General features: G+C 41.8%; 5 protein-coding genes across 16 annotated transcripts in view; 2 read left to right on the top strand and 3 right to left on the bottom strand.

The window, feature by feature from the left end:
* Positions 1-193, bottom strand: part of mbnl1 (muscleblind-like splicing regulator 1) — a 47413-nt gene extending 47220 nt beyond the window's left edge. For 10 of the 11 annotated variants that reach the window (XM_026312814.1, XM_026312813.1, XM_026312811.1 and 7 more), the window contains exon 1: positions 68-193. The gene's annotated coding sequence lies outside the window, so the exon portion shown is untranslated. The remainder of the gene's footprint in view (positions 1-67) is intronic. The other variant, XM_026312815.2, reaches the window with a different exon arrangement.
* Positions 184-7651, top strand: LOC113133837 (cullin-3-like). Its single transcript, XM_026312796.2, has 16 exons — positions 184-470; positions 2357-2554; positions 2772-2885; positions 3557-3717; positions 4002-4116; positions 4206-4434; positions 4553-4698; positions 4815-4991; positions 5080-5250; positions 5387-5494; positions 5692-5816; positions 5917-6013; positions 6130-6264; positions 6391-6577; positions 6774-6919; positions 7109-7651. Exons 1-16 carry the CDS (start codon positions 411-413, stop codon positions 7238-7240), a joined length of 2301 nt encoding a protein of 766 aa, XP_026168581.1. The 5' UTR covers positions 184-410; the 3' UTR covers positions 7241-7651.
* A 626-nt stretch (positions 7652-8277) lies between these two features.
* On the bottom strand, positions 8278-11696 carry dhrs12lb (dehydrogenase/reductase (SDR family) member 12-like b). The gene is made up of 10 exons (XM_026313880.1): positions 11505-11696; positions 10912-11042; positions 10754-10836; positions 10117-10212; positions 9940-10021; positions 9781-9842; positions 9547-9651; positions 9280-9370; positions 8640-8777; positions 8278-8548 (listed from the first exon to the last, which is right to left on the bottom strand). Exons 1-10 carry the CDS (start codon positions 11558-11560, stop codon positions 8391-8393), a joined length of 1002 nt encoding a protein of 333 aa, XP_026169665.1. The 5' UTR covers positions 11561-11696; the 3' UTR covers positions 8278-8390.
* A 192-nt stretch (positions 11697-11888) lies between these two features.
* Positions 11889-16147, top strand: ap1s3b (adaptor related protein complex 1 subunit sigma 3b). Of its 2 annotated transcripts, XM_026313554.1 has the most exons (6): positions 11889-12034; positions 13692-13870; positions 14034-14142; positions 14349-14486; positions 15217-15278; positions 15453-16147. In XM_026313554.1, exons 1-5 carry the CDS (start codon positions 12032-12034, stop codon positions 15256-15258), a joined length of 471 nt encoding a protein of 156 aa, XP_026169339.1. In that variant the 5' UTR covers positions 11889-12031; the 3' UTR covers positions 15259-15278; positions 15453-16147. The 2 variants fall into 2 exon arrangements, with proteins under 2 accessions (XP_026169339.1, XP_026169340.1); XM_026313555.1 differs by lacking the exon at positions 15217-15278 and having other exon boundaries at positions 15453-16145.
* Positions 16148-16549: 402 nt separating this feature from the next.
* Positions 16550-20143, bottom strand: scg2b (secretogranin II b). Its single transcript, XM_026314108.1, has 3 exons — positions 20071-20143; positions 19643-19796; positions 16550-19101 (listed from the first exon to the last, which is right to left on the bottom strand). The coding sequence occupies exon 3, from the start codon at positions 19082-19084 to the stop codon at positions 17276-17278; it is 1809 nt and encodes a 602-aa protein (XP_026169893.1). The 5' UTR covers positions 19085-19101; positions 19643-19796; positions 20071-20143; the 3' UTR covers positions 16550-17275.
* Between the last annotated feature and the right edge of the window lie 254 nt (positions 20144-20397).

Consider the following 20397-nt stretch of genomic DNA (forward strand, 5'->3'; position numbering starts at 1 on the left):
GTCTCTATTTTGTCCATGGTGATTTCTTGTCGATATTCTTTTAGTTTAACCAGTTTTTAATACTTACATCGTTTACTCTGTCGAAATAATCGTCAGATATGAGCGCGCGGTTATTACCGACCTGTGGCATACACCTGTCACTGTAGTTACTTCGCTCTCGCGAGATTTCGCCGTTGCGCAGTGAGGTCCGGCTGTCCGCCATCACTGCACACAAGCTAACATTAGCCCCTAAAAACCACTAACTAAGAGCAGCGACAACAACAACAACAACAACACAACAGATCGACCTGATTCCCAAAGCGCAGGTCGCTGAGTTTCCCCGCCGCTTTCCTGGCATAGAAAACCAACCAGAACCTGCCGTACATGTAGTCTTTAAGTCAACTAAGAAACGAAAGTCGTTCTTACTAATCATGTCCAACCTCAAAGGCGGCACCAAGAAGGACACCAAGATGAGGATACGAGCCTTTCCTGTGAGTATTTACTGGCTCTGTGAGCGCCGAGTCTGAGACCCGATTACCGGGACTGACAACTGTCTGCTAGCTAGCTGGTCAACCGAGAAAACATGCTATTGTGAAGTGACACTTGCTAACTATTTGCTGAAGTGCGTTAACTCTTGTCAGTAGCTCATTTTTATGTAACATTGGCCAGTTTCTTGGTTTGAAACTGTCATCGTTGTGTGACACAAGCTAATATTAGCATATGTAAGGAAACTTGTTTAGAAACACTAGCGAGTAGTAGCTAAGTAGCAGGCCTGGGTGCTAGCTCAGGCTAATTTCACGTTAGCTATGGTAACGAGACCGTCCTTTGGTTTTTGGTGTCTCATTGCAGCCCGGATTTGACTGAGATTGTTGGAGCTGGCAGATATTATCATGTCAGCTAATGTTGTTTAGGCTGCCACCCCCAGCTGCCTACTACTACAGCTCTTACACCATGATTTCATCAACATCTGCTGATTACTGGGCTGAACCACATTATTAATACATTCAGTCTCTGTTATGAACACTGTCAGGTTATGGGATATGTAGTCTACCTAGGCCAGAGCTCTCCAAACCTGGTCCTCGAAGTCTACTGTCCTGCTTGTTTTACAGATGTCCATTCCCTACTCACTGCTGATTACCTGGATCAGGTGTGTTCAGCCAATCGGGAGCTGTAAGGGCAGGGATGGTTTTAAAACCTGCAGGACAGTAGTGCTGTAGGATCAGGGTTGGAGAGCCCTGACCTAGGCCTTGGCTATCTAAGTGAGTCAGTGAGCACTAGTGAGTGAACACAGCTGATCCTTTCTCACATGTTGAGCTCAGATGTAAGTGCAATAAGATTCAGGGATGAATAATAACTGACTTTTATTGTTTATTGTGTTTCTCATAGCTATTGAGACATGTTTTTCCTGTGTCCAGAAACACTGATCAGTAATTTGATTTGTGCGTGACTTAGGATAGCTAGGCTGTCAGTTTTTATCATTTTTATCAGGAAGTAAGTATCTACTGGTATTGATTACTGATCTGATATCAGTACTCCCTTTTCCCCAAATTTTTTTTCTGTATACTCAGTGTGGGTATACAGATTGGCAAATTGGTAGAAATCCCAGTAAAACATGATAAAAATGTAAGTTTGTCTTATGTTTTGCCCATAAAATAAAACTAGAGATGCTGAAAGATTTAAGTGTGGTTAGAAGTATTTGATTTTGTGTCAGAAAGCTTAAAATGTCAAAAGTGGTTTTATTTTCTATGGTATTTTCTGTTATGTGTGTTTCCAGGCTAATGCTTTCCGCTCACAGTTTGCTCGTTTCCTGTTTTGATGCCATAATTTGGTTAAATTTGTTGCTGTTGATATATTATTTGTAAAAGCGAGTTTCAATTGTGGCTTTCTGTTGCTCTGCTAATAGTGTGTATGCTGATGCTTTGCGATACTTGATTAATTTGCTGTTTCATGCCTGCAAAGAAAGCATACAGAATCATGTATCACCTGGGTTCACCTGCATTGTATCACAGACAAAGGTCAGAAAACAGAAATGTGGCTTGTTGACATTGCTGTTTCTTGACTGTTAACATCACCAATGAAGATCTGAAAGCCCTGTCTTCTTTGATCACACTGCGAGCTAGAAATAGTTTGCCTAATGTTGAAACAAGTGAAACAGCACTTTAAAAGTTGTGAGGACATAGCTTTGAAAAGCTGCAATACTGTTAAATACATTGGACCGAGAATTTATATGAAACTTTTCCAAGTGTTAGTTATTTGCTAAATTGTATTGCAATAAATAATCATTGATATTACTGCCATCATCTATGTATATATAACATGAGGAAATGATAAAAAGACATTTTTCCAAGTTAACGCTAATCTTTCTGTCGATCTGTAGATGACAATGGATGAGAAGTATGTGAACAACATCTGGGACCTTCTAAAGAATGCCATCCAGGAGATCCAGAGGAAGAACAACAGTGGCCTAAGCTTTGAGGAGCTGTACAGGAACGCCTACACTATGGTGCTCCATAAGCATGGGGAGAAGCTCTACACAGGCCTAAGGGAGGTTGTCACTGAGCATCTCATCAACAAAGTAAAGAAACGCATTCTTCTCTAACGCACCTCTTTTGTTCAGAAATAATTTGCAGAACACTGAGTAGTAGTTCTGTCGCTTGTGAGCAAAGAAAACATTAACTATATAAATGGACTGTACTTTGGACCAAGATCTTAATCATAGCTATTGGGGAGCCTTCTTTGCCTCATTCCCCCATTTGTCCTCAGCAACTGAGCTGATTTGTTCCTGTTTTCAGGTACGGGAGGATGTCCTTAACTCTCTAAACAATAACTTTCTGCAAACACTGAATCAGGCCTGGAACGATCATCAAACTGCCATGGTTATGATCAGAGATATTCTCATGTACATGGTAAGTGGACTGATGTATGTCTGTGTTTATTTGCATCTTTTTGTGTCTAAGTGGAGCCAACCTTCACCAACATCCTGTTGTGGACTTTGAGTGCAGTTACTTGTGGGCCTAACAATGAGCCTCTGTTGCTGTATTAATTTGTTTTGTTAGAAAGCTGGCAGGGTTAGTTGATTTTACTTTAGCCCGAAGAAATTCTGAAGTGTTTCTGGGATTGTTTGTGAGTGAGAGAGCCCATTAGATAGGCACATATGTAGGCTAAACAATGGCACAATCATTTTGGAAACTACACAGGCCCCTGGGGTTTGTTTGTTCTACACTCTCCTTTTTCCTGTGCTGGCTTTATCTTGGACAGTTTTTTTTTTTTTTTTTTTTTTTTTTTAAAAACTGCAGACTCATTCATAGCCTGCTGTTGTGGCTACATCCTTTTTGTAAATTTTATTCTAAAAGCCTATGCAACCTGTCAGTGGGATTGTGGAACGTGTAATGAAAGGTTTGCTGGCATATAAAGCCTTTATAAAAATCAACTTTGCACAATGTTGTGTACCAGTGGATGTAGTTTATGTAGCATATTGCAGTATGCCTGATAACCTAATGAATGTAATGGATTCAGTTTTTAACAATAGTATTTCTTTTTATCCACCTAATATTTGGCCTTTCCTTTTTGAATCCAGGACAGAGTTTATGTTCAACAAAACAATGTGGAGAATGTGTACAACCTTGGCCTCATCATATTCAGGGACCAGGTGGTGCGTTACGGCTGCATTCGGGACCACCTACGACAGACGTTACTGGACATGATTGCGCGTGAGAGGAAGGGAGAGGTTGTAGACAGGTAAGGTGGGAGTGCTACTTCAGTGCTTGATCTAAAGGATCCTCCAGGGTGCCATAGAGTTTGGTTGAATTAGAAAATTGGCTGACATGCAACAAGTTTGCTAGATATCTGTCTTGATGCTCTTTGTTTTCAAAATCAATATTTTTCTTCTTTCTTTGCTTATTTTTAGTAAATCTGATTATTACAGTATATTATTTTATGTGAATGAGAGCATTGCTGTTTTAATGATTATTTAAATATTTGCTTTTTTGGAACCATTATAATATTGTTCCCATTCTTTGCAGGGGAGCCATCAGAAATGCCTGCCAAATGCTAATGATTCTTGGCTTGGATGGCCGATCTGTGTATGAGGAGGACTTTGAGGGCCCTTTCTTAGATATGTCAGCTGAATTCTTCCAGGTGAGGCTTTGGTAGTTTCTTGTTGTCTCTATGTATTTGTAACAACTGAAAAGGTTGGTAATTAAACAACTCACAATATGCTCTTTCAGATGGAAAGCCAAAAGTTCCTAGCAGAAAACAGTGCCAGCGTCTACATAAAAAAGGTAGAGGCCAGAATCAATGAAGAGATTGAACGAGTTATGCACTGCCTGGACAAGACTACTGAGGAGCCTATTGTCAAGGTGGTGGAAAGAGAGCTCATTTCTAAACACATGAAGACCATAGTAGAGATGGAGAACTCAGGTCTTGTCCATATGCTCAAGAATGGCAAGACAGAAGGTAAAAGTATTTAATCTGAATTAAATTCTAGTTATAATTTACAAATAAGAGAAAGAATTGCACCAAGAAATTTGTTTCTGTTCTTATTTTATATTTTCCTATTGTCTCCCCCTCTCAGACCTGGCATGCATGTACAAGCTGTTCAGTCGTGTGCCAAATGGCCTTAAAACAATGTGTGAGTGTATGAGCTCTTACTTGAGGGAGCAAGGCAAAGCTCTGGTGTCAGAAGAGGGAGAGGGCAAAAACCCTGTCGACTACATACAGGTATGCTGGTTTAACAGTGAGTCCAAAAACACATTATACATCTCAGGACACTTGAAGTTTTAACTTGTGGATGAGATAGACGTGCTAAATTAGTACTGCAATTGCCTCCACACCAGGGTTTGCTAGACCTGAAGACACGATTTGATCGTTTCCTCCTTGAATCCTTCAACAATGACAGACTCTTCAAACAAACCATAGCTGGAGATTTTGAGTATTTTCTCAACCTCAACTCCCGCTCACCAGAGTACCTATCACTCTTTATTGATGATAAGCTCAAAAAGGGTGTTAAAGGGGTATGTGCTTTCTTCAGAACTTCTTTCAAACTCTATTGCAGATATCTCTAAAAGTAAAGTAAATTAAGTGGTTTATTGCCTCATCCAGTTGACAGAACAGGAGGTGGAGTCGATCCTCGACAAGGCCATGGTGTTGTTCAGGTTTATGCAGGAGAAGGATGTGTTTGAAAGGTACTACAAGCAGCATCTGGGTCGCAGGTTGCTTAGCAACAAGAGCGTTTCAGACGACTCGGAGAAGAACATGATCTCTAAGCTCAAGGTAAAAGAACGAGAGACTTTAAAAAAACAGATAAACTGGACTTGTACTCCTACTCTTAGAATATTGCCCTGCTTCACCATGTCTAAATTCATATCAGCAGTTTAAACTCATCGGTCTTTGTTTTTGGTCCTTGCAGACAGAATGTGGCTGTCAGTTCACCTCAAAACTGGAAGGGATGTTCCGAGACATGAGCATATCAAACACTACTATGGATGAGTTCAGGCAACACATACAAACCACTTCGGTAAGACAGACACCCTCATAGATAAACAGAACACTTATAACATTTGTTTGTTTTTTTTTTAAACAACTCTTGAATAATGTTTATGGAAAAAGATTGGAAATGATAGATATAGCAAAAATTAAACCATTATGTACCAACACCCAATCAAAATATATTAAGGGTATAAATACTGAAAATCTTCCATGCATCTCTTTCAGGCATCTCTAAGTGGTGTGGACCTCACAGTAAGAGTCCTCACTACCGGCTACTGGCCTACACAGTCGGCAACACCCAAATGTACCATCCCCCCTGCTCCTAGACATGCCTTTGAAGTCTTTAGAAGGTAATGCTCTCAAATTTAGGGAAATGTTTTCCTATAAATGCAGAAGTGAGGCTTGGTGTTGTTATGTGTGGGTTCTGAAGAATCTGACCTTATTTTGCAGGTTTTACCTTGCTAAGCACAGTGGTAGGCAGCTCACACTGCAACACCACATGGGGGGAGCAGACCTAAATGCAACGTTCTACGGAGCTGTTAAAAAGGTAGATGCAAAATGGTGTTTGAAAGCAATGCTGATTTAGCATTTTAATATTTCCTTCGAGGGAAGGTCATTACTTATTTTTACACCAGTCTGCCTTCTTTTCTAACTCATCTGCAGGAGGATGGTTCAGAAGTAGGGGTGGGAGGTGCCCAGGTGACGGGCTCTAACACCCGGAAGCACATACTGCAGGTCTCCACCTTCCAGATGACCATCCTCATGCTCTTCAACAACAGAGAGAAGTGCACTTTTGAGGTGGGAACACAGTGAAACTCCTTTATCTGACTATTTAAAACTCTGTAGGGGTTGTTGTAAAAATTGTATTATTATATGGATTGCTCTTTTTTTTTTTTTTTTTTTTTTAAAAATCCTCATCTATAGGAGATCCAGCAGGAGACGGATATTCCTGAGCGGGAGTTAGTGCGAGCGTTGCAGTCTTTGGCCTGTGGGAAGCCCACACAGCGAGTTCTTACCAAGGAGCCAAAGTCAAAGGAAATTGAGAACGGCCATGTGTTTACAGTCAATGATCAGTTTACTTCCAAACTGCACAGAGTTAAAATACAGACAGGTGAGTAAAAGTTTGTATATGATACTGTCTTTTAACAGTGGGTCAGCTTCTTTTCACAAAGGGTTTTTGGTCAGAAGGTTTCATTTCTGGAAATATAAACCAAAAACTATAGATTTCTTTCTTTCTGCAAGTATAGAACTTTGTTCAAATTTTCTTCCCTAAAACCTCATCTTGTCTCTGTGTCCCACTTTCCCAGTTGCTGCTAAACAAGGGGAATCAGACCCTGAAAGGAAAGAGACGCGACAGAAAGTTGATGATGACAGGAAGCATGAGATTGAGGCAGCCATTGTCCGAATCATGAAGTCAAGAAAGAAGATGCAGCACAATGTTCTGGTGGCAGAGGTAAGGAACACACATGATAATAATGTTTGAATAGTATAGAAAGTTTGGTCATTTTCACCATGCTCGACCTTTCTAAACTAGGATTTTAATTGTGACTCTTGTGTCCTGTAGGGAAATGTAATGTTAAGAGCAGTATTTTATGTGAAAATGGTGCAGTGTCCTTAACAGTTTGTGCCTTTGGGTCTTCAGGTAACTCAGCAGCTCCGGGCACGTTTTCTTCCCAGCCCTGTAGTAATTAAAAAGCGCATAGAAGGACTAATAGAAAGAGAATACTTGGCGAGGACACCAGAGGATCGTAAAGTGTACACCTATGTTGCATAGAAGACAAGCCATGGATGAGAGAAAGAAGAGACTGGAGAGCGTGGGGGGGGGGGTAGGATTTGTTTTTCTTTGGACTGTTACGCATGGACTGGAAGTTTCTTTTAAAGACAAATGCTGGGAACATGGTTCACCATCCCTTACAAAAAAACACAGTAAACACATATTAATGGGGGAATAAAATGTTGGAACAGAAAAACAAAAATCCATCACATCTCTTAGATGATTTTGAAATCAGGCCCAGTCTTCCTAATCCCTGTGAGTTTTAACGCGGACGGATCCAGCTTCAAGCTTTTCACCTTTTACCCTTGTAGAGGTCAAACTTGCAACAAATCCCTTGGGAAAAATGTGAATGCACCACATTATTTTTTGTTTCAAAACTGTATAAAAATAATAAAATTATTAAATGGCAAATGTGGATTGTTTTTAAAAAAAGAAAATAAAAATAATGAGTATTGATGCTCTATAGTTTTTCATAAAAATGCTTTGCTCAACTTCTATCTTTGCCTTCACATGTTAATATGAAACCATTTTCTACCCTGGTCCGGATGGAGTCCAACATTTTTGAATGACTCGCAGGACTGTCACCTGCTTTTGTTTAGTTTCTGATTAAATTAAGAACATTTTCAGTTTTCAAGCCCAACTGGCTCCATTAGGATTCAGATATTTTAATTGGAGTTGCTGTCTGTGATGTTTCACATCGCATCTGTTAGTCTGGACTCTTAATGTTTCACTGTAATTAGTTCATGCAAATTTCTAAGCTCTCCATATGCATTAAACAGGAGATTGAGCAGCTTGTTTGAACAGCACTAATGAGAACAGTATCTGAGATGTAAGCAATGCCCTGATACACAAGTCAGACCCTGTTTGTAACATTGTGACGGGCACCTTATCTGTGTTCAGTAACCTCTGTTATTACGATCACCACAGTTCATGATGCAATGCAAAAATAGACCATTTAACACACGTCGATGTCATGGTTATAATTAGGTGACGCTGAGCTACAGACCCAAAAGTTATCTTTAAAGCAAATGGGTAGAGTTGGGACTAAATATAAAAAATGTATCACATTTTCCAGTAAGTGAACGTATTGTTACTAATACTTTAATGGTTCAGTAATGTATGGTGTAACAGATAAATCAGACACTGGAATTTAGACAAACTGAGGGGTGGAAGCGTCTGGGAGCTCTGGGTCAGGTTGTGACTGAGCTGCTCTGGCCAGAGTCTCCAGCTGAGTCATGAAACTCTGAATCTCCTCAGATGAACTGTGAGTCCAGGCCAGAGGCAGGTGGGCAGGGACATGCTTACGATCTGAAACGGAAGTGACGCCACGCAATGGTGATGTCAGAATGTAGCCAGGAAGACGGAAAATGAGAAACCTGTCAGATTTAATGCTCCTCACCTTGGAAGAACTGCCCACTGCGTGTTCTGGCAGCAGCTCTAGACAAGGCTAACCATACGATGGTGTCGGCTCCTTGCTCCACACTGCGCAGCCTGTCCCCCATCATCTGGTGAAACTGAGGCATTGATGTGGAAACAGCTGGGAACAAGATCATATGGTGTTAGTGTTGTTCATATTACTAACAAAAACTGAGCTACTGCTTTTTTGAAACAAATATGAGCCATGGGTTTCCATTACAGACAGAAGAATGATTAACCAAAATTTAACTGAAAATGAAAAGTGCATTGTTAAAGGTAGATTAGTAAAATACAAAGATGTCCGAGACTTTGTGACAAATGACAATTAGTCACAAAATCAAATAATTTTGATAAAACCTGATTTTTAAAAAATAAAATTTTCACTGTGTTTTCTCATGCAACTGGATTGGCTATTATTCTATTACATGACAACAAAATATGAAACATTTGCTTTGGACAAATTTTAGGATAGAAATTTTGTCACTGTGATGGCAGTTTTCTATAAAATGTGAACAAAGACAAACAAGGGTTTGTATTATATACTTTCCATTATAAAATAAGATGAAGTTTATCAATCCCTTCAGGTAATGAAAAAGGGGGAGGGAGGCCACATGAATCAGTACCTGGTGTATCTACCCATCCTGGATGCATCACTGAAAAGTGAATGACAGGATAGGCTTTGGCCCACTGTTGTGTCAGCACCACCTGCTGTCTCTGGGAGGAAACAACAACTTGTTATCCAATATCTAACCTCAATCTTCTTCATCACATCAAATCTGTTGTGCATCGCCCATATTCTTATTTTTAAACCAAACCCAGTGAGATGTAGGATGATTTCTGACACAGATGATAAATGTCCTCCTAAACGTGCTGACATGTTCCTTTCCTACCTTGTTCTGGGCATAGACCATGACACCGTCAAAGCAGCCCGTCTCTGACTGTAAGTCATTGACTCTGAGTTTCTGGACCAGCATGCCTCCTGAGGACACAGTGATCTAAGAGGCAGCGAGAAAAGAGGCGCAGTGTGCTAAGACAACAGCCACTACAGAAAAGACAAACGGGGCATTATACTGTCCACATGATGCAGATGAGCACTTTGTGTGTATTTGTGCGTGTGTTCATACCACTCTCGGATCCCGGCTCTTCTGTAGAAGTGGTATGAGAGTCTGGGTAAGGACGTACACCCCTAAAGACATGGAGAAAAGCTGCAGGTTGAATTCAAATTTAAATCTGATATCTACATCGCATCACAAAACTCTCTGACCATCAGAATCAGGTCTCACCCATAGTGTTGGTGGCAAAGTTCTTCTCAAGTCTCTCAGCATTCACCTCTCTCTTGTGTACCATGCACCCTGCATTGTTTATCTGCCATGAAATAGAAGAGGAAAATGGTAGATCTAACAACTCAGTCTAAAAAAACAACCTTGTGATGAAGGTTAAAGGAGTTGGGTGAAACCTACCAGCACATTCAGGGATGGATACTGCTTCTTGAAGGCCTCTGCAAACTCCCAAACTTTGCGTGTCTCTGACATGTCCACAATATGGACGTATACCTCCTAGAATAACCAAAAGAGTTTTTATTTAGCTTCATATACAAGACCTTCATCCATGGATGGATTAAAGAAGAAGGCCCGTATAACTCTTACACTGAGTAAGACTCACAGTTTGAGCATCTATGTAATGTCTATTCACTGTTTTCATGAAGTTGTTTTGTATGTTTTAGCCATTTTGTGTTCATTTTTACTTATTCAGCATCTTTCTTTAGTTATTTTTTCTTTAGTGGTTTTGCATCTCTTTGTTTTTCTATTTTTGCAGTTAGTTTACTGTTATTTGCTCCAATTTGATCTCTTTTTAGTCATTTTATGCTTCTTTTTTGTGGCTTTCTAGTTGCTTGTGATCATTGTTTTTCCTCGTTTTGTTGCTTTTTGTAGTTGTCGTTTAGTTTGGTAGTTAAGTTTTGTAGTAATCATTTGATTGACTTTGCTGGGGAAAAGTTAAGAGTCTCTTTACAGTTGTCTGGTCTAGGGACCCTATGACCCTCTGGCCCCCTGGGCGTGCACCCTGTGGGCTCGTTCAGTAATCCATCCCTGCTCTCACCGTATTCCCAGACACATTCACGATGTCCGCCCTGGCCTCTTCCGCTTTATCTTTGTTCCTACACACCATATGGACTGTTCCACCTGGAAACAAAACATGAGACTTTATTTTTGAACCAGTGTAAGCTGCATGACAGAGCACAATTCTCCAGCATATACCTTTTTTTGCTATTGCCATGGCTGTTGCTCTGCCAATACCACTGTTGGCTCCAGTGATCATAAATGATCTTCCCACAACAGAAACATCCAGGTCCTTGTCAAAATCTTTAGCTGCTGCCTCATATCCTTTCCTGAAGGTGCACAGAAAATACAGTAAAATACACAAATGAAAATGTACCTCAGGGTTAAGAGAGAAGTGCTGTTTTTTGGGAGGGAGGGGGGGTTGAGTCACAAGACTGGCAATCTGCAACATTTCTCCACATTTTAGCACCAGTAGAGTCAGGTGATGTAAATGTCATGCTCAAGACACATCAGCTGTCAATGGAACTATTGTAATTGTACAGAGGCCAGTTTGTGTGGTGATGTGTGCCACACAGCGACCAGACCTTTGACACCCCTGTGGTCAGCAGCCTTTAGGTTTACATAAATTGCATTACATATATTTTTACAGACAATCAATCCTATATTTAGACAATCAAGAAGCTGGACTATTAATATAGAGTAGCCTACATATGTGCCGTATGTGCACTGAAATTCACAAAGCATTTGAGTACACACAGATCATAAGCTCCAGAGTAATATTCAGTACTGACCTTGTATAATGGTGGATTCCGTTCAAAAACCAGATGGCATTTCTGTACAGAGACATGTTACTGAGTGATCAACTATCCCAAAATGTGCCCCAGCTTCCAGTCCTTGTCAGCCGCTGGGAGAAATCAGTACCTCATGCAGCAGTTGCTGCTCTCTACCGCCCCCCGGTGGGAACAGCACCTAACAGTCAAGTGATGTGAATTAAACTTTCACCAGCTCATTCATGAAAATGCTTCCTACAAACCACGTGGTAGATCTTTGAAGGCTGTGATTGGCTGCTGCTCAGGCGCATCCTTTTTAATGCAAATCTGAAATAACCAATCCAGATGGTTGCGAGGGTCGGTGACGCGCCCCGCAAAGCACCGCTCCTCCAGGAGCCAGGAGGGCGGAGTTAAGCAAGTTTTCCCTGACTGGCATGAACGACAGATAGATATGTGTCCACCCGGATTAGTTGACCCCTTGTAAGGGTAAAAGTTGCTGTTTTGTTTTTTTTAATCTTTTGATACCGGTTATAGCTCTCAGCGTCAAAATGGTAAGTGTTTGGGGGGGTTATAGTTTTCTACGCATGTCTGTAGTTGTAAGCTAAATTCAACCCACCCTGCCTGTTCACCTGCTACACCTGTTTTCGCTGACAGGTAGCTACAAGGCTAGGAACTACAATTCCCAAGATGCTTCCTTTTACTCTGGGGCCTGTAGACTAACAGCAGCAGTATCATCGTTATTATTGTTGTTTTGTTTTTTTCGTGAGTTTTAATTTAGATACCCCACTGTTAGCGACACTCGGAAGTAAGGTGTACGTTGCCTTAACCGGTCCCCTCGGTAAAACAGGTTTCGTCACTTTGGGTCGAGTCGTGGTGGCAGTTGAATTCTTTGCATGTTGATTTGGTTATAAATGTGCCGACAGCAGATTCACACACCTGGGAACAGTGGTGTGTTTGTGGGCCTACTCTTTTTCTAGGACAAAAGGGTCAATATCGCTCACTTTGTGTTTACGCACAGAGGGAAAACAGGTGTGTCCTCCTTTTGTTTGAGACTCTGATACTCCCTTCCCCCCCTTAGGGTTTCCCTCGAGTTGCTCCAGCGTTGGAGAAAACCAGTTCACCTGTGCACAGCAGTGTATTTTGTGTATCTGGTTTCTCCGACACGTCTTTGAAGCTGTGTAAGACTATTGTCTGGAGGGGCCGGTGGCTTTCACATCTCACATTATGAAAGTCCAGGAAAGGATGGTTCTCTCCCTACTAAGACTTGAGATTATATTCCTCTTGTTTCCTTCTTATTAATTTTGACATATTTTTTTGGGAGTGGAAGCAAATCCAGGTTTGAGCATTGCATTGTTGCAAAACATGAGCTTAGAAATGAACTATGCTCAGTTGCACAGGATATGAATACATTTACTCATCACTCTTCTTGCTCATCAGCTTAGGCCAACGTATCGTATCAGAAGTGCAACTCAAGACAGCCTCAATCCTGATAAGATCTCAAGAAAAAATAAAAACAGTCTATTCACCCTTAATAGCATCTCTTAGATCAACAATAAGAGGGCTTGAGGAAAACACTGTGGCAGTGTGGTTTTGAGGTGTGTCTGGGAGGAATTAACGTCCATGTCGATAATAGCCAAATATATTTCCAGTGCTAGGAAGCACATTTTCCAAGCATCCGAAACCCAGCCCCTTTGCTCTCTGGAAAACTAAATAGGACGCTCCAAAGTACCTCTTCCTCTGTGTTTTGTTGTCCGTCACTTTTCTGCTTGTCAAGCCCCACCCCCCCCTTTGGCGATGTTTAGTTTGTGGAGTTACTCTTTAATGAACCACTCATTTGACCTCTGGTATGTGCGTGCGTGTACACGTCTTTCTATGGTTGTCTGGACGTTTTTTTATTTGATACAATTCTTGTCTGGAGACCCTCACAAATTCAAATGGGTTTTTTGAGAGTTAAGACTTAGTTTTAGTGTTAAAATTAGAATTAGGTTTAGTGTAAGGATTGTGTTTAGCTGTTCAGTGATGGCTGTCGATCATTGTCTCCACAACTATAGTGAGACATGGCTGTGTGTGTGAATGTGCGTTCATGTTGGAGAGTAGTCAACGTTGAATGCAGTGACTGTGCATGTGATTCTTTATACGAGACTCCTCTACTGTCCACTGATGCGTCACCATTGCCCCTCTCACCCTGCGTTGTGTCTGTGCTGTTAGATGCGATTCCTGCTGCTCTTCAGTCGCCAGGGGAGGCTGCGTCTGCAGAAGTGGTTCACACCCCTGTCGGAGCGTGAGAAGAAGAAAATCATCAGAGACATGACCACCATGGTGTTGGCGCGACAGCCGCGCTCCTGCAACTTCATGCACTGGAAAGACCTGAAGATTATTTACAAGAGGTATCAATTGCCCCAACACATTTCATATCTCTATCTCTAGACCCTCAGTCCATTATTTTCCATTTCTTAGGGAACAACACCACCAGTCTCCTTTTCACTAATAGTTATGTCTACAGTTTATCATTTATACACATAATTAAAATAATAATCATCTTTTCCTCAGATATGCCAGCTTATATTTCTGCTTGGCCATAGAGAACCAGGAGAATGAGCTGTTAGCGCTGGAGATTATTCATCGCTATGTGGAGCTTCTGGACAAATACTTTGGCAATGTATTTAATTGTGTTTCACCTTCTTTGATTCAATATACAACTATAGTCTGAAGTGTAATTTCGCAATGTAAGGGATGCTAAAATCATGACCACATTACTATAGGCTGTACACAAATAGGAAAATACAAATGGAGTCAAATGAACTAAGCATCAATTTAAAAGCATTTAATAGTAACCAACATATTCTCTGTCATACCTTCCTATAGGTGTGTGAACTGGACATAATCTTTAACTTTGAGAAAGCCTATTTTATCCTGGATGAATTTCTAATGGGAGGAGAGATACAAGAAACATCCAAACAGATTGTGAATCGCGCTATTGAAGCTTCAGACATGTTACAGGAGGTGGGTTGCTCTGACACACACACACACACACACACACACACACACAATAATACACACATCAAAAGGTGCAGTTTGCATCTGTGGAGCTAGCATGTAACACCTGTTGCAAGGCTCAGCATAATTAAAGAAACTGGTCCACATTGAAATGTAGTTTAGATGTGATTTATGTTTCATATGTATATTTATATATATCGTTTTTGGGGTAGTCCAGATGTCTGAAAGTGGTTTCTTTATATTTTTCTAAACAACACTGACTCAGAACAGGAAATTGTTTCAGTTTATTTGTGTGAGTGAATTGACTAGTGTCACAAGTAGTTGGTGTCATGATGAGTTTAATTAACAGTGGTGCTGCTGAGTCCCTTTGTGCCTTTTGTACCGTTTGTCTTTCTCCTAGCTATTAAGCTTGTGGATGTTAGCTGTTGCTCCTTTTTTTAAGGTTTGTTTGTGCTGCTGTTTTTCTTTTTTTCTGTGTATGTATCTCTCACTCTCTCTCTCTCTCTCTGCCAGTGTTATTGCGAGTGAGAGACAGATTTCCCTGTTACGTGGCGTAGGTTTTAGTGTTTGGCTGATTCTTCCCACTCTCCCTGTAGGTCCCTGGCTCTGTGTGGTACAGTAGTATAACTGGGTGTGTTGTTCTGTGTTTCTGAGTAGGGCTGACTAACACCTTCTAATCTAGCGTTGGATTATATGCAGTGTAGCCTCCCATTCATTTTGACCATTATCGCTTCAGGAAGACAACAATGAGTGGTATCAGGTGGAGCTGTTTGGATGACCTTGAATATGGACAGAAAGGTTAGATGCTCTGCTTGTGTTAGTTATCGTGTTTTGGTGTGATCAGCACTTAATAACAGGTGATGTTAGATGTGTGCCTGTGAATATTTATTGTATCATAGTGCATTCTCATGAGGCTAAGTACCTGATTTTTATTTTTATTGTTGCTGTTTTTCTCTTTGTGCCTTTTTCTAGACTATGGAGGAGTATATGAGCAAACCTGCATTTTAACCTGTGGAAAAGGGACATAAAGGGGAGGAATACAGGAACCAAATGTACTGTATATGAGTCAGTGAAGATAATAATATGAAAATGGTGTGGATTTTGATTCTATTAAACACTCAGCATTAACTGGGCATATTAATTGTCTGCTCGTCATCTGCCTGAAGCATTGCTTTATTTGAGAGTAAGTTTGATCTGTTCTTAGTCATGCACTGAACTGAAGGAGGCATCAAGGAAGGAATGTTTTTACATGGATTGCTATTTAATAAAAATGTAAGTTAGTAATAGATGATTGGGGATAGGAAAATCATAACTATGAAGTGATTCTTACATTTATGGATTTGGTGCATTTATACTGAAATCAAATTTGAATGTATTGCAGATGAATGGTTTTCATTATACAAACACTGACCGGAAAAGCTCTGCTGTTCTGCAACTCTAGTAATAATTTAAAGAAGACATTTCAGTCTCAGAAGCAACTTTATAATGTTGCAATGCTGTGCTTTTTACAGCACATAACTAATTTTGAAAGACAGACTCTGATCAAGTTCATGCTGTTTTTAATCTGTATGACAAAGTACTTTTGTGTGGGACCATTAGTCTTTGCCAGTGTGGGTGGGTGTTAATATATAACTTTTTTTTTTTTTTATCTTGTGAAATGTGTGATGTTGGAGCTTATGATTAAAAGATGTATTTTGATATACGGTCTGCTTTGGGTAATCATTTTTATGATGATTTTATGTTTGACAGATTTATTTGCTCTCGAAGACGTTAAAACTCGTGAAGCTCGGTGTTTCTTAGAGATCAACATGATTTAAAAATGTTATGTGATTTTTAACCCACTAAAACTATTTCCCCTGCTTGATCTACTTACATTCCCAACACTGTCTGTGGTGCATTTTAATAAGGCAACACAACTCAGCAAGAAGAAAAATAATACCGCTGATGCTTTATTCATCTGTGCTTCATCACACATTATTGAACATGTACAAAATGGTTTAAAAATGAGAATACATAGCACAACTACTGGTAGGCCAACAATACAGAGTTTCGCAGTATGAAAGGGTTGGAAGGCAGGCGATGGTCTGATATTTAGACTTGGAAATAATTACCCATAATAATAACATTAAGTTCACTAACCCTGAATATATCACGAGTCACAACAACACTCGTTCTCAGGCCAGCACACTGCCCTAACGAAAAACTCCTACAATATTCCTACAGCACTCCTCTGATTATAATGTATGTTTTTAAAGGTCAGGTCCATAATATATTTTATAATTTGCATGTATATTCACATATGTAATTGAATAGTTTGACATAGATGGAAAAACAAGCATTTTTCCCATTACTTTAGAATATGGTTGAAATATTTGCCCATTTTTAGTTGTTCACAAACATCGAATAATGTAAACAGCCTTAACATCACAAAACTTTAATATATTCATTTCTTTGTGATGGTGGTTATTAATTGGCAGTTTGAGAGTGAAAGGTTCAAGTCTAGTCAAAGTGTTTTGAATACACCCTTTTACTTATGTCCAAATTGCGCCTTTAATCTCTTATGATATGACCAATCTATTTCTAAAATGTTCTTGCAGCAAGTAGGGACTTTTTTTTTTTTTTTTTTTAATGTACTGTGTCTTTAAGATTTCTACAGCTCATTTTCGTTAGGGTAATATTAGTCATACCAGCTATAGTTCATATGATAGAAATTTGTAAACTAGATCACGTCCACCAAACTTTATTTTTTTAGACAGTATAAATACTATATTGATAATTTCGAGCAGGGGTTCAGGCTACATCCCAGACATTGCTTTTTCACGGTGCTCCTTCTCCTCGTCTTCATTCACGGTTTGTGGTGCCGAGGTCTTGGTCGTAATCTCCTCTTTCCCCTGCATCTCCATGGGCTTTGCTTTCTCCTCTGTGCCCAGCTCGGTTTCCCTCTTGGCCACTGGCCTCTTTTCCGTGTCCGCTTGCCCTAAGTAGTCCTTCATGGCGCGCTCGTACAGCTCGTAGGGGAACTGTCCCTTCAGCTGCGCCTGGGTGTCCCGCTTGGAGATGGCGTTGGGATACTCTGTGAGGATTTTGGCTGCCAGATAAGTCGTCACCTCGTCTTCCACGTCACCATCATCATCTTCACCATCAGCACCGTCAGCCTGACGTTTCAGGGGCATTTTGTTGAGCTCGGATAAAAATAGATTTTCTCTGCGTCCGGATGGAGGTGGGATTTTAACTGGACTTGAATTTACAGCAGGGTTGGACACCACTGGGATTCTGTCCGAGGATGGGGGGGTCTTTGGGGGTCTCTGCACCACCGGGTACTCGTTGCTGATAGTCTCCACTCCGATGATGTCTAAGAAGTCCTCTCGGTCCATGTCGTCAGGGGCGGTCTTGCTCTTTAGAGGCAGTCTCCGGCTGAAGTACCTGATCTTGGGGGTCTGGCCCGTCGTGTAGCGCGTGGAGGCTTGGGGATCGCGGTGGAGCTTCCTGAGCTCTTCTGTGAGCAGCATATCGATGAGATCCTGTGGGGGGACGTGGAGTTTAAGGGAGAGCTCCAGCAGCTCCTTTACTGTCCGAGGATCTACGATGGAGGGGCGGATCAGTCTCTTTCTCTGCTCCCCGGTCTTATCCCTCTTCTGCGCCTGGTCGCTCATCTCCAGGACCTTCAACAGGTAGTAATCTACCAGCTTAGTGTCGTCATCAGCCACATCTTGATTCTGGCTGGCCCGGCGTTGCATCCCCTCTTTCTCCGCTTCCTCTTGGTCACCGAGCGCCCTGTCCATTTCTTCTTGACTCCCGTTCACCATCTCCTCCGTCTCCTCCCTCTCCTCCACGGGGACCCACTCCTCTCCTCCAGCCACATCCTCGTAGCCCTGATTTCTCAGGCTCACCCCGTCCTCTTCTTCTTCATCATCATCCCCGAACACCTCTCTCTTCTGTCCAGTGACCGTGGGCATCCTTCCGAGCTCTTCAAAGATGGAGCGTAAATTGGCAAGGCTCTGGGGTGTGTACTGCTCGTCCAGATCCTCCGTGGCCCGCTTTGATGCGTCTGTGTTCTCCTCATCCTCAAACATTAGTGGGTATTTTTTGTGGGGTCTGGGGAAATTGCCATAGTCCGCCGGTGCGCTCTCGGGGATTTCAGTGTCTTTGGTGCGGTGCCTGTGCGTGCGGCGGTCATTCCTGGGCGCCGATCCAGGGCTGAGCTTCGCGTCTTTACCGGCCTGATCCTGCAGAGACCTGAGCAGGGCTTTCATCAGCTGCTCAGCGGTAATGTCCTGCCTCTGCATACCGGGGTCAGGTTGGCGGTTCCCGGGACCCTCGTCCTGTTGCGAGGCGAGCTGAAGTAGGACCCTGAACTTGTCCACTTCGTCGTAATCCACTGGTTCGGCTCGGCCCCCGTTCCGCTGCTTCAGGTTCTCGATGTACTCCAGGGCTTGGATCATGTCGGAGCTGGGTGAGTAGGGAGCCGGATGCCCCTCACTCTCCCCGCCTAGGAGCCTGTAGTGACGGGGGAGCGACGCAGCCTGCACGGCGCATCCATGGAGAAGGAAGGCGAGCAGGACCACGGCTCCCCCCGCGGGCAACTTGTGGTGGAAATGCAGCATTATAGGCTATTTATTACCTGCAGGCGAAGAGAGCAGAAAATGTAAGTGAAGCAAATGAAAAGCAAAATAAGACAAAGGCACGAAAAGGCACGTTTTAATCAATTATTTTCTCCCAGAGTAACGAGCAGAAGCGTGAGCGAGTCTGTTTTGATACGGATCTGTAGATATGCCTGTCAGGGACTTACGCTCTGAGGATTGAATGATATGATGCTGTGCGTGAGGAGCCACATTCACATCACTGGATGAGTCACTCTCCGCGTTGTTATGAGCAATCTCAACATCCGATCTCTCCTCTTAAAAACAAATACTTTCATTCAAAAAAAAACAAAAAACCAAAACGCTCTAATCTCTCCGTTGTTTCAGTACAGCAACAACTCAGTGTAGTCACTGATTGATGGAAATGCGTTTTATCCCTCTGGTCAAAACCCCCCGATGTAAACGAAATTGTCGAGATCCGCGAGAAGATAAGGTAGGAAAAACAAGAAAAGTCTTCCAATAGAAATACTTTTTGTATTTACACTGAAATACAAACCAACAACTGTAAGATACGTGTCTTACCTTTGGCAATAAAGCTCAGACAGTAGTGAAGGTGTATGGCATCTCTTCTGGAGCGATGGTGTTCTCTTCTGTTTTCAGCACTTGGACAGCTCCCCTGGTTATATGAGACAACACCTGACCCCCGCGTCATCACACAACGCACGCAATAGCCGGCCTTAAAAAAAAAGAAAAGAAAATCCATATAAATGATTCAGGTTTATGTTATGGCATACTAAAGAGCCGGCTGTATTAAAAATAGCCGTGTATGCGGTCTGTTGCACGGCTCTGCTCTGTAGGAAGTGCTGGCTGGAAAGATCTTTAAGAGGCTGGAAGCGGCTGACTTCAGGTTTGCTGCTGCATGTCTCATAAAGAATGATGTTCTTATAGGCGGATTTTTTTCCTAAAGGCAGTGTTTAATTCAGGATAACAATGTGCAAGTGCTCCTTTACGATTGATGTAAACATCGTTGCCTTGTGTTCCATTTAAAAAAAAAAATCTTCCAGGGAAAAGAGCATTTTAGCCATCCACATGTAAAAGTGTGTGTAGTTTCAAACAGATCCTGATGGTGGTCACGGCACACGAAGAGTTAAAGCCTCTAGCGATGACTCACTGGCTAAAACCACCGCGGAGTTGCTGTCGCAGTTAACAGAGATGGTGATAAACACCCTCCTGTCGGCTGGGGGCCAAAGCTCCGGCATTCCGCAGGTCGACGAGATAAAGGGGCCACAGCACCTGCCGATGAAAGGTCATGGATGGGTGCTGACAGTGTTTATGGC

The sequence above is a fragment of the Mastacembelus armatus genome, chromosome 17 (genome assembly GCF_900324485.2).
Source record: "Mastacembelus armatus chromosome 17, fMasArm1.2, whole genome shotgun sequence".
Classification (NCBI taxonomy): domain Eukaryota; kingdom Metazoa; phylum Chordata; class Actinopteri; order Synbranchiformes; family Mastacembelidae; genus Mastacembelus; species Mastacembelus armatus.

Bases quoted from the DNA above. Each gene is read 5' to 3' on its own strand.
- ap1s3b (XM_026313554.1), top strand. The intron at 14,143-14,348 runs GTATTTAATTGT...ACCTTCCTATAG, and splicing joins TGGACAAATACTTTGGCAAT to GTGTGTGAACTGGACATAAT. The intron at 14,487-15,216 runs GTGGGTTGCTCT...TTATCGCTTCAG, and splicing joins CTTCAGACATGTTACAGGAG to GAAGACAACAATGAGTGGTA.
- LOC113133837 (XM_026312796.2), top strand. From the start codon at position 411: ATGTCCAACCTCAAAGGCGGCACCAAGAAGGACACCAAGATGAGGATA. The intron at 471-2,356 runs GTGAGTATTTAC...GTCGATCTGTAG, and splicing joins TGAGGATACGAGCCTTTCCT to ATGACAATGGATGAGAAGTA. The intron at 5,251-5,386 runs GTAAAAGAACGA...TGGTCCTTGCAG, and splicing joins ACATGATCTCTAAGCTCAAG to ACAGAATGTGGCTGTCAGTT.
- dhrs12lb (XM_026313880.1), bottom strand. From the start codon at position 11,560: ATGTCTCTGTACAGAAATGCCATCTGGTTTTTGAACGGAATCCACCAT. The intron at 9,843-9,939 runs GTGAGACCTGAT...CCATGTCTTTAG, and splicing joins CTTTGCCACCAACACTATGG to GGGTGTACGTCCTTACCCAG. The intron at 9,652-9,780 runs GTATGAACACAC...GCTGCCTCTTAG, and splicing joins AGAGCCGGGATCCGAGAGTG to ATCACTGTGTCCTCAGGAGG.
- scg2b (XM_026314108.1), bottom strand. From the start codon at position 19,084: ATGCTGCATTTCCACCACAAGTTGCCCGCGGGGGGAGCCGTGGTCCTG.